Here is a 13,296-nt window from a genome sequence, read left to right as displayed (position 1 = left end):
ATGCACCTATGGTCAACTAATCTATGACAAAGGAGGCAAGGATATACAATGGAGAAAAGACAGTATCTTCAATAAGTGGTGCTGGGAAAACTGGACAGCTACCTGTAAAAGAATGAAATTAGAACACTCCCTAACACCATACACTAAAATAAACTCAAAATGGATTAGAGACCTAAATGTTAAGTCCAGACACTATAATACTCTTAGAGGAAAACATAGGAAGGAACACTATTTGACATAAATCACAGCAAGGTTTTTTTTTGACCCACTTCCTAGAGTAATGGAAATAAAAACAAAAATAAACAAATGGGACCTAATGAAACTTAAAAGCTTTTGCACAGCAAAGGAAACCATAAACAAGACGAAAAGACAACACTCAGAATGGTTAAAATATTTGCAAACGAATCAACAAACAAGGGATTAATCTCCAAAATATATAAATAGCTCATGCAGCTCAATAACAAAAAAACAAACAACCCAATCAAAAAATGGGCAGAAGACCAAAACAGACATTTCTCCAAAGAAGACATACAGATGGCCAAGAGGCACATGAAAAGCTGCTCAACATCACTAATTATTAGAGAAATGAAAATCAAAACTACAATGAGGTATCACCTCACACCAGTTAGAAAGGGCATCAACAGAAAATCTACAAACAACAAATGCTGGAGAGGGTGTGGAGAAAAGGGAACCCTCTTGCTCTGTTGGTGGGAATGTAAATTGATACAGCCACTATGGAGAACAGTATGGAGGTTCCTTAAAAAACTAAAAATAGAATTACCATATGACCCAGCAATCCCACCACTAGGCATATACCCAGAGAAGACCATAATTCAAAAAGACACATGCACCCCAACGTTCATTGCAGCACTACTTACAACAGCCAAATCATGGAAGCAACCTAAATGCCCATCGACAGGCGAATGGATAAAGAAGAGGTGGTACATATATACAATGGAATATTACTCAGCCATAAAAAGGAACAAAATTGTGCCATTTGCAGATACGTGGATGGAACTCTAGACTGTCATATACAGTGAAGTAAGTCAGAATGAGAAAAACAAATATCATATACTATCACTTACATATGGGATCTAGAAAAATGATACAGATGAACGTATTTGCAAAGCAAAATAGAGACACAGACATACAGAACAAACGTATGGATACCAAGGGGGGAAGGCGGGGTGGGATGAACTGGGAGATTGGGATTGACATATATACACTATAGTGTATGAAATAAATAATAAGAACCTGCTGTATAAAAAATAAATTAAATTTTAAAAAACAACAGTATGTAGAAAGAGGAAAGTTAGGCAAAAATGTTTACACTCTGGTAACAAGATTATGGGCGATTTTTATTCTCCATACCAGGGCTCAGCAAACTATGGCCCACAAACCAAATCTGACCCACTGACTGACTTGTATATAGTTTTATTGGAACACAAACACACGTGTTTATTTCTGTATTGTCATGTCTGTGGCTGATTCTGTGCTACAATGGCAGAGTTGATTAGTAGTGACAAAGACAAAATTATTTACTATCTGGCCCTTTACATAAAAAGGTTGCCAACCCTTGTATCTTCAAAATTTTCTAAAATGAGTAGGTATTACGTTTGCAATCTTTTTCTAAAAATGTCTATTTCCACATTGTGAAAGGCCAGAGGAACAGGCTAACAACTTCAGATTTTATTCTACAAGTTACTGGGAGCACTAGAAGTTTCTGAGGAGGACAGGACATGATCTGACATGATGTCCACCAGTAAAACACAGAACACCAGATCATTTAAGAGGATGGAATTGAAACTGGATGCCAGGCAAAGTCTGTGATTCATCAGCAGCTGTGACTCGGGGCCACTCCTCATTTAAAGGGGAAGGTTAACTTAAGGTGTAGCTTGTCATTGTTTTCAATCTTCCTCCTCTGAATAAACCCTACAAAATGGTCTCTTCCCTGTAGTAATGACCAATCAAATTTTTTCCGAGACAGAAAGGCAGAGGCCATATGCAAATTTGTGACTTTTGCCTGGAGAGACAGTTTGAAAGTTCAGGGTGGTAATCCTGTATTCATGAAGTCAGTCCTCCAACTTCCAAGCTTTTTCCTGTCTCTTACTTTTCTTTTCTTTTCTTTTCTTTTCTTTTCTAGAAGGACACAGGGAGATGACATTGGGTAAAGGGGGGGGAGGAGGGTGAGGGAAAGGCACAAAAAGAAAGAATAAAAAGTATTAGAAGCTTCTCTCTCAAGAGCCCTTAAGGAGTCCCTAGATCTACCCACCCTTAGAACGTGGCCAAGGCCCTAAATCCTATCTCCAGGGAATATGGTCCACCTGATTTTATCTTTAGAAAGAGGAAAGACCTGTATCTCTAAGAGAAAGCCTCCTGTCTACAGGCTTTCTCCAGGTTCTCTGTGCCCTCACCACCTGCCTCAGGCCTACTTCCCCAGATGTGCTGCAAATAACCAGTTCATACAAACCACTGTTTACACATTCTCTCAGGAATGAACACAGTGAAAGGATGGTAATGGTCTGAAGACTAGTTTCCTTGCAAATAAGCACAGAACCAATCACAAAGAAGATTAATCATCTACAGAATGAGAAACTCCAAACTACCTTAATTTCAGGTCTGGATGCAATAAAAACACAGTAAATAGGTCTCTGGGTTTTGGTTGTTGTTTTTTTTTCCCTTTTAAACACATGATAATTTTTGGATTTCAGCAAATTAAAGTTGGGAATTTCATTTGGGGCACTTTATAAAACAGAACAATTTGCATGTAACTCTGCTAGCAGTTTTTTAAAATTTGAATTATGTTGTATTTTATTGGTTCATGAGAGAGACTGGATACAGAATGCACTGAGGTGATCATTTAACAGATCATGCTTAACATTTTACATTTTAACATACACCCAGTGCCAACAATTGTTCTCACGAGCTTTGTGAACCATTAAGCTGCACTGCTCTCCTTCTTCTAAATCAAATATAAGTAATTTGTTGTCATAGCGATGCTTCTTCCCACTCCAAAATAGTTCAATACAGGCTTTATTTCTGCAGACAACTATCTGTCTACCAAAAATTGGTCATTATCTGCCATCTTCTTGACACATGTCTTATTAAATTTAGCTGCCTGGCTTTTACAGTCATCAGGAGCCTGTATTTCTGTGGCACTTTCTAGCACCTGTACAGAAAAGGGGCTTATAAGACCCCTGTGGAATTGCCTGGAAGCATATCACAGTCGCTGGGTGACAGCCAATCTCCCCAGTCATGATGACAACAATCCTTTGCATTATTACCCAGCTTTACGGTTTACAGAGTGCTGTCACCCACTTTACTGTATTTGAGGCAGTACTAGGTGACGCTTTCTTATATGCTTCTTCAACTCCCTACATCGAGTGGGTTATTTAACTGTGCACATCAGTAGTAAGTTACACTTGTTCCGATCTTTCTCCTCTAAGGCCAAGTTCTGCTTCTCTACCCTATTGATGAGGTATATATTAAGCTGCTGAGGGCGATTAAATAAGCTTTGGAATTGCAAATAGAAGGAACAACTGAGGCACAGGATACCATTTTGCTAGTTGCTTGTGCAATGGCCCACTGACAGATATTAAGTGTTTAGATAAACACACAAGACTGCCCCTCCCAGAGTCAGCAACAACATTCATGCTAATCTCGTATTTGTAGAGCATGTTAGTTTACAAAGCTGTTTCGCAGAAATGGTCTAATTTGGACTGTACCTCTTGTCCACCCATCCCCTAAGACACATAAACACAGCTAGATCAGGATGTGGGTACCTAAAATCTTACTCCCTGCCTTACAGTTTATCCATTTTTAAATAAGGATGAATAACTGGTGTTTCCAAATCCAGTTCGTAAGCCCTGGCCTTTATTTCACACAGCCATATTCCGTAGAAGCTAGAGCCCCAATTCCCCCTGGCTACGCAATTAGGTTGAAATTTCTTTTGCACTAAACTTCGGTAATAAAAGCAAATTGGAAGGAAAGGACCAGAGGGTGGGGAGGAGGGATTCTTTGACATTAGCTAAAGTCTTTAAAAGGAAAAAAATGGGGTTGAGGAGATGGATTCCCAGGAGATTTCCCTTTTTCTTTATCCATTCCTATGTTTTTAAGGTTTTTAATTTATGATCACAGGTTACTTCTATAATCAAAAGATAATAATAATGAAAGTTGGTCCTAACTGGCTCACCTGCTCCCCCTTCTTTGAAACTTTCTGGGAGGGAAGGAGGCATTAGTGAAGAGGACCAGCTCAGACTGCTTATTTCAGAAATACGATCGTAATACGGGGCTGCCCTAACAGAGCCTGAAAATGAGATTTCACAGAACCACACCGGCTCAAGAGCTGGAGCTGAAAAGTTCTATTCCCACCCAAATGTGACCAAATGTAATTTGTCTCTCTGTATGACTTCCAGCTTCATGTGGTCTGATTCTATTCGAAAATCTAATAAAAGGTATAGTCGTTGCCATCATTTCTGTTGCTTGGTCCTCGTGAGCACTTGTCTCGCACAGACTTGATTTTCTTTCTGCAGAGTGAGCAGAGGAGCTGATTAATTATTTAGAATCCCTATGCAACTATTATCTCAATTTCTGCACACCTCACCCCTGTCAAGTGGAAGGGGAATGAGTACTACCCACATAATTACCACTGAAACTAAAAGGCAGAGAGGTTAACGGGATTTGAACCAGGTCCCACAGAAAATGCTAGGCAATAGAAGCAGAATGCCTAAGGGTCTGAAAACTGTCTGACCAACCAATAGTAATGTCTATAAGGCCCAAGAGAAATAAAGCTCTCCTTCCCAACCTCTCACCCAACCCAAAAGGAACACAGCTTTCAAAACTGTTTTAATGATGACAAAAAGCCTCTGGCACTTGAGGATATGAGGGTGTCAATTTTGTTTGGCAAAGTCAAATTGCTTTAAGAATTTCATTCTATAACTGGGAAGGTGCAATTCTGATTTTAAATGTCTTTCTTCCCTGGAGCTCAAAATCCAATTTACCCAGCCCACCTAGAGGGATGCTTCTGCTTTCACCAAGTCACCCTTACTAATCTATCTACAGGCTAAGTTGCAATGGGAACGCCTATACTGAACATTTGGTCAATGGACCTAACAAAGAAATGTAAAAAGTAACTTACTACCCCTAATAACATAGCTTCAAAATATATAAAGTAAAAGTTGACAGAACTAAAAGAAGAACTAGATAAATCCACCTTTGTGGTGGTAAATTTTAAAAACTCTCCCAACAATTGATAGAGTAAGCAGATGAAAAATTGGGTAAGGCTGTCAAAGAGCAGCAAAATTAACAAGGTTGATCTAGTGGACACTGGCCTCATGCTGGGCCACAAAGCAAGTCTCATCAAATTTCAAAGAACCAGACCATGGAGACAACACACCCTGATCACAGTGTTATTAAGTTAGAAATCAGCAACAAAATAACTTTAGAAATGTTTAGAAAAAGTTTTTAAAATCCTTCAAAACATCCCATGGCTTAAGAAATCACAATGGAAATTATAAAATACTTGGAACTGAGCAACACAACAAAATACTACATACCAAAATCTGTGGGATCTAGCTAAAGCAGTAGGTAGCTCAAAATTATTAGCCTTTAGTGCTTATAGTCAAATAAAGTCTGAAAATAAATGAGCTAAGCATCCGACTTAAGTTAGAAAAAGAACAAAGGATAAAACTCAAAGAAAAAATAAAGTATTTTAAATTGGTTTAAAAAACAATTTTTTAATTAGCATAAATTAACAAAACAGAAGACTAACATACTATAGAGAGGACTGACAAAGCCCAAATTGCTTCCTACAAGAGATAGTAAATAAAACTTATAAATTTCTGTTGAGATTTGATTTTTCAAAAATAAGTAATGTTATGAATGAAAAGGGGGTTATCTTTTTTTTTAAAGGACATACCCCTCAGTTCTTTCACACATATCCTCAATAAACTACGTGTATTTAATAGGTTTTTTTAAAACTTATTTATTTATTTTTGGCTGCGTTGGGTCCTCGTTTCTGTGCAAGGGCTCTCTCTAGTTGCGGCAAGCGGGGGCCACTCTTCATCACAGTGCGCGGGCCTCTCACTATCGCGGCCCCTCTTGTTGCTGAGCACAGGCTCCAGACGCGCAGGCTCACGGGCCCAGCTGCTCCGCGGCATGTGGGATCTTCCCGGACCAGGGCTCGAACCCGTGTCCCCTGCATTGGCAGGCAGACTCTCAACCACCACGTCACCAGGGAAGCCCAGGGGGTTATCTTTTTAATATCTGCAGTTTTTATAGTTAAGAGGCTATTAACAATTTTTAACCAGTAAATATGAAAGTTTTATTAATTAATTAATTTATTTTTGCTGTGTTGGGTCTTCATTTCTGTGCGAGGGCTTTCTCTAGTTGTGGCAAGCGGGGGCCACTCTTCATCACAGTGCGCGGGCCTCTCACTATCGCGGCCCCTCTTGTTGCTGAGCACAGGCTCCAGACGCGCAGGCTCACGGGCCCAGCTGCTCCGCGGCATGTGGGATCTTCCCGGACCAGGGCTCGAACCCGTGTCCCCTGCATTGGCAGGCAGACTCTCAACCACCACGTCACCAGGGAAGCCCAGGGGGTTATCTTTTTAATATCTGCAGTTTTTATAGTTAAGAGGCTATTAACAATTTTTAACCAGTAAATATGAAAGTTTAGGCAAAATGGTCACATTCTTAGAAAAACAAACTACCAACACGAATTAAAGAAGACACAGAATACTTGAAAATTCCTATCATCATGAAAGAAACTGAATCAGTAGTCCAAAAATCTTTCCGCAGGAAGACACCAAAGCCCTGATAGTTTTACTGGCAAGTTCTAGCAAGCATTCAAGAAACAAAAAACTCCAATCTCATGCAAACTATTCCAGAGTTTAGAAAGAAGAGGAAGCACTACCCAACCCAGTTTATGAAGCTAGCATAAATACCAAAACCTGACAGGGACAGTATGAGAAAGGAAAACCAGAGCCATATTCATTCATGAACATAGTTGTAAAAACACCAAATCAAATACTAGCAAACCATATCCAGGAACAAGAAAGATAATGCATCATGATCGAGGTCATCCAATTTCAGGAATGCAAAGTTGGTTTAATATTAGAAAATCAACATAATTTACCACACTGAAAGATTAAAGAACAAAAGCAATATGATCATCTCAATAGATGAAAAAAAAGCCTTTGATAAAAAGCAACATCCATTCATGATTAACAAAAAACAACTCAGCAAACTCAGGATAGAAGGGAATTTCTATTGTCTGATAAAAGATGCCAAAATAATTTACACCAAACACCATACTTACCGGTGAAACACTGAAAGCATATCCTTTAAGACAGGGGAAAAGACAAGGGTACCCACTATTGCCACTTCTATTGAACATTATACTAGTGGTCTTAACCAGAACGGTAAGGCAAGGAAATGAGGGGTGGGATAGGGAGGGTGGGAGGGAGGAAGACGCAAGAGGGAAGAGATATGGGAACATATGTATATGTATAACTGATTCACTTTGTTATAAAGCAGAAACTAACACACCATTGTAAAGCAATTATACTCCAATAAAGATGTTAAAAAAAAAGAAAAAGAAAACTAAAACAACAGAACAGAATGAATAGTTCAAGACATAATTCAAGAAAAGAAAAAAAAGAAAATGATATTAAAAATAAAATGACTGCAAAGGAAGAGACAAAAGTCTCATTTGTTGTAAATTATGATTACCAACATAGAGAACCCAAAAGAATCCTCAGATAAATTAATTATAATTAATTTAAAAGCATTCAGCAATTTTGCTGGGTACAAAAAAATGAGCAAAAATCAATTGCATTTCTGGACACCGGCAACTAACAATTACAACGTGTACGTTACAAAAGAAAAAGAAAAAAAAAAAAAACAAACACTAGAGACTTTACAGGAGAGTTGGTGAAGGCCCTGGTTCTGGTGTCAGACTCCCTAGTTTCTAAAAGCAGCTCCACCACCAGCTGTGAGACTTTGGCAAGCCCTCAGTATTTAGCTGTTCTGTGCCCTACCTTTTAGACTTCTTGTGAGGATTAAATACGTTAACAGATGTAAAGCACTTAGACAGGTGCCTGGAACAAAGTAAGAGCTAAATAAATGCAAGCTGTTATTATCACTGTGAAGAAGTAGTTAACAGGCCTGTTATCAAGAGCCCCAAGGTTCAAACTATTGGACTCCAAGACATCTCAAGGGTAAAAAGTCAGGGAGCCACCTCATAGGAGCCAATGAAACTCACCCATGTTGTCCCTTAGGCGGGGCACTGAACTCCCATACGCAACATACAGCTCATTACTCATACACACTGCTGTCTACAGCTCAATTAGCAGAAGCACACACTTCTTCTCTGGAGGTTTCCACCCCAATCTTCCTGACTCTTTTAACTGGCAGCAAAAGTCAACAACTGCAAGCTTCCTGTGAGGTTGAAATCCAGAGTTCTGGTTGGTTACTCTTCATCATCAAAAGGCAAGGCAAACCTCAGCCCCTTAGGGCAGACTAATGCCAGGAGAGCTTCTGGAGATATTCAAAGAAAGGCTGTTATTTGTTACTGGCTCCACTTCTTGGGGGGAAGGGGATAGACAGTAACTAATACTTTTTGAGCACCTATTATGTTCCACGCACTCTTCCCAGTGCTTCACCAATATTAACTCATTTAAATTCTTTCTATAACCTGATGAGACAGAATTCTTAGCCCCATTTTACAAATGAGACAGTGATTAGGTGACTTACTTAAAGCACAGAGCTCATGGGTGACAGAAATTAGCTTCAAACCCAGATCTGTCTGCAAAGCCCTGCACCAAGCTAGAAGAGAAAGAAATAAAGGAGGGAAGTGGGTACTATGTGTATGAAGCTATGGATTTCAATTCTCCTTCTGAGACCAGAGACCACAATTCCAATGGGAATGCAAATAATCATTATGTGAATAGAAGACTGAAAAATCAGCAAAACAGAAGGGTATCCAAGTTAGTGTTTATATAAAGTGGCAGCAGATAAAATGCTGCTGCCATTTTGTGGCATGACTGAGCAATATTTTTAAAAAACCCACAGAAAGGGACTTCCCTGGTGGCACAGTGGTTAAGAATCCACCTGCCGTGGGGCTTCCCTGGTGGCGCAGTGGTTGAGAGTCCGCCTGCTGATGCAGGGGACACGGGTTCGTGCCCCGGTCCGGGAGGATCCCACGTGCCGAGCCCTGGTCTGAGAAGATCTCACATGCTGTGGAGCAACTAAGCCCGTGTGCTACAACTACTGAGCCCGTGTGCCACAACTACTGAAGCCCACGCACCTAGAACCCGTGCTCCACAACAAGAGAAGCCACCGCAATGAGAAGTCCACACACCGCAACGAAGAGTAGCCCCCGCTCGCTGCAACTAGAGAAAGCCTGCACACAGCAACAAAGACCGAACACAGCCCCCAAAAATTAATTAATTAATTAATTAAAAAAATAATGTTTGTAACTCTTTAAAAAAAAAACACACCGTAATACTGCCCCTGTGTGGCCTCATTTTACCCATTCTTTCTCTGAAAACCAAGATATTCATGGCCGGAACATACACTCCTATGAGCATACGCAGACCCAGGTGATCATGAATAAGGTAAAATTGGGTTGGTAGCTAAAAAATACGATGTACCTGCAGCTTGGGTTTTGATGCCACCTGGTTTTTAACTCCTTTTTTTTTTAATTAATAGTATCTTTTTTTGATATGTCTTTTTGATTTTATTCATTCTAATGAGTGACATTGTATCTCACTGTAGTTTTTTTAATAGATCTTTTTAAATTTTATTTATTTTATTCATTTTTATTTTTGGCTGCATTGGGTCTTCGTTGCTGTGCACGGGCTTTCTCTAGCTGTGGCGAGCAGGGGCTACTCTTCATTGCGGCGCGCGGGCTTCTCACTGCAGTGGCTTCTCTTGCTGCAGAGCACGGGCTCTAGGCGCACGGGCTTCAGTAGTTGTGGCATGTGGGCTCAGTAGTTGTGGCTCGCAGGCTCTATAGTTGTGGCACAGGGGCTTCGTTGCTCTGCAGCATGTGGGATCTTCCCGGACCAGGGCTCGAACCTGTGTCCCCTGCACTGGCAGGCAGATTCTTAACCACTGTGCCACCAGGGAAGCCCCTAACTCCTTCTGTATGGCAACACTGCCAGGCTAACAGACTTGATGGCCCACAAGTGATGAGTATCCCAAGGGCTTTGTCCTGGAACCAGTGAGGAGAAGGCTAACATTAGTGCCACACTGTGCACCAAGCACCACTGCCATCACAGCCCGCCTGTCAGGGCTTCCCCTTCCTGTCCCCAAGTAAATAATTTTGTTCCTCCTAATGGCAGTACCTAATCTTAATGGGCAGAAGAGGAGACCAGAGCCTGGCTTTGGGGGCAGCCCCAGAGCCCTGCCCGATGCAAGCTGATTGAGATATCCATACAATCCAAAATAAGAGCCCCCAGGTTCAAGAACACACGTGCCCACACACCCCAAGGATAACATAAAAATACTTTTTAAGATCAAAGTTACCATTCTAACTGCAGCATCACATAGGTTTTATAGATTATTAACCTTAAGTGTTCTTGAATACAAGATGATTTTTCATGACGAAACAGATAAATGCAAGGTCAACTACACTAGACCTAGTTATGGATCTACCTGCTCTTAAACTCTGAAGGGAGATAAAAGTTGCATGTACAGCCTTCTGTTTAGATTGCTTCTCTTCTAGAAACCACCGTCTCCCAAAGCCCTCTTGCAAAACAGAACACAAATTCTAGTAATTCTAACCCAGACCAATAAAATATGAGCACCCCAGATTTAGGTGCCCTGTTACCCTTCCAGTCTTTACTTGATCTTTAGAAATACTTTCAGTGACTACAAAGGGCTGAAATTAAATAACAGCCACTTTAAGAAAGCTGGTAATTTTTGACGTGGGGAAGGAGCTAACTGAAAAGAAACTATTTCTTTATAAATTCCTGAGGAAAACCAGAACCAATCTGTAACTGCCTAAGCATGGTAAAGCCATCTGAGGTTAACTGACCCATCCAGGAAGCTCCTGGGAGCACTATGAGAGTCTCCCCACTTTTACACTTCTGATGCACTCTATCCCTCATCCAATTCCTTGACTTTTCCATTCTGCCAGGAAGTGAGAAATGAACCCAAGTGTCATTAAATGTATGAGCTGGGAGGGATCTTACATATCATCTGGTCCAACTCTCATTTACAGATGTGGAAAGTGAATCCCAGAGATGGGAAGTGACTTACTTGACCCTGCAGTGCTGGTGACTGGGAGGTCTCCCAATACAGTCCACCCCACAGTGGAACAGAACTCTACTACATGGGACTCTTCCCATCTGACTAGTTCTTTAAATGGGCTTGCAGAAAATTGGCAGATAGTTCTCCATCGATATGAAGAATGTCATTTGTAATCTCTTTAAGTGACAAACTCTACTAGCCTAATAGTTAACAAGACCAGCCTTGGAGTCAGGCAGACCTAGATATCCATACCAGCTTGGCCACTTTCTACCCGTATGACCTTGGGCATGTTACCTAACCTCTCTGAATCTTATTATCTTCACCTGTAAAACAGAAATGCCAATAATAGCATTGATACCACAGGGTGTTCAATCAATATTAGTTGTAACTATTACCACAACCTGGCACAGCGGAAGGCAGAGCTGTCAGCTCCCTAAACCCTGTCTGTGTGGGGAAGGGGCTCGGGGAAGAGCAACCCAGAATCTCTACCTTGAATTACACCTGACTCTTCATAGAAAGCCCCAGACTTGGAACTGAATTTTGGACTTGGGAACCGGCAGGGAACAGGGCTAAAAGAAACAGCCTGATGCTGGCACCACTAGGAACCCACCCCACTGCACTAATTCTCAGGACCGTACGTAACACCTCCTTCCTCTAAGGTAAGCTTCACACACACACACACACACACACACACACACACACACACACACACACACACACAAAAAGGAGTAAAAGAAACAGCCTGATGCTGGCACCACTAGGAACCCACCCCACTGCACTAATTCTCAGGACCGTACGTAACACCTCCTTCCTCTAAGGTAAGCTTCACACACACACACACACACACACACACACACACACACACACACACACACACAAAGGAGTGATTGAGGCAGAAAAGTCATAAACCTACTAAGCTTGGGAAAGCCCCTTAGAAAGAGTACCATAATTAGACACAGAGGGGTTAGAGTCAGTGGCTGTTTCAGTAAAGGGAAAATGCACCATCTTTAAGGCCTCTTGGGCCTGAGCTATAATTCCAGTGGTAACCAGTGCTGGCCCTCTCCAGGCAAGGTTTTAAGAAAGACTAAAATGCAACTTCCCTCCCTCAACCAAAAGGAAGCTGGGAACATAAAGCACAAAGTGGAATTCTAGTTAAAGTTTTAACATGGGCCATTAGGTTCACTTGTCCTTCAACTGATCAACAGAACACTGTAAGAGGGCCTCAAAGAGAGACAGCCCGGCACGCCAGCCCTGGTTCTGCCCCATCCCAAGTGGTGTGACCCTGGGCAAGTAGCTTCCCACTCTGGGCTTCTTTCCCTCACTGCAAAATGAAGGGTTTGAACTACAGGATCTTCAAAGGGCCTCTGACCTCTATCATTTTCCTGTTGTAAGTTCTCCACATAAAAATGCAGTAATTAGACTATAAATGAGCCTTGATAATAAGCTCCCTGGGGAGCAGAAACCATATCTGATATTCCTTGTGTATCTCACAGTCCCAAGTATGATGCTCGGCTCAGAGTAATTGCATAATAGATGCTGAGTGATACAGATTCACCGCACAGTGCCTGGCAATATCATAAGCTTTTCACATGCCAGGCAGTTCGCAAGCCTCTCTCCCACCAGACTTTTCAAACATGTCAGATTTTACCATTCCCGCGCTGTTAATAAAAAGCAGCCACCAAAACTTAAAGAGGGGCTTTCTTAACCCTCGGTTAGTCAGAGAAGGCAATTAGCTAGTCCAGCCTCTGCCCCAAGCACTCTACTGGAGGCTTAACTGGCCTGAGATCTCATCCTTTGGGGGGAAGCTTCTCTACCCCTAAAATTGATATTTAATTTGTCCCTTCTCAACTGCGCTACTCTTTGCCTCATGCGGATGTTTCCTTACAGCTATGAGTGTGCTCGGCTCCTGCTGCAGCTGGGCCCCCCGCCAGTCTCTCCCCCGACCCCATCCTCTCCCTTGCCCCCCTTATATGCACACACCCACTTTGGTTTGCTTTTTTTTTTTTTTTTTTTTTTTTTTTTTTTGCGGTACGCAGGCCTC

The 13,296-nt window shown here is 41.5% G+C and overlaps 1 protein-coding gene across 19 annotated transcripts in view; it reads right to left on the bottom strand.

Annotated features, from left to right (window-relative positions):
• The window catches only part of TMEM164 (transmembrane protein 164), a 167,507-nt gene that overhangs the window by 135,404 nt on the left and 18,807 nt on the right, over window positions 1–13,296 (bottom strand). Inside the window, exons 3-4 of one of the 19 annotated variants that reach the window (XR_008616336.1) lie at window positions 4,193–4,526; window positions 1,388–2,139 (exon numbers count right to left, since the gene is read on the bottom strand). The exons of 17 other annotated variants lie outside the window; for them this stretch is intronic. Coding sequence is in view for 1 of the 2 variants with exons in the window: in XM_055081521.1 (XP_054937496.1) it covers window positions 2,107–2,139 (33 nt within the window). In the remaining variant the exon portion in view is untranslated. Of the gene's footprint in view, window positions 1–1,387; window positions 2,140–4,192; window positions 4,527–13,296 lie in introns of those variants that run through there. One more of the 19 variants, XM_055081521.1, reaches the window with a different exon arrangement.

This window comes from Physeter macrocephalus, chromosome 21 (assembly GCF_002837175.3).
Source record: "Physeter macrocephalus isolate SW-GA chromosome 21, ASM283717v5, whole genome shotgun sequence".
Lineage (NCBI taxonomy): Eukaryota > Metazoa > Chordata > Mammalia > Artiodactyla > Physeteridae > Physeter > Physeter macrocephalus.
Note: the sequence above shows the minus strand (reverse complement) of the source record. Positions and strands in the feature narration are given on the sequence as shown.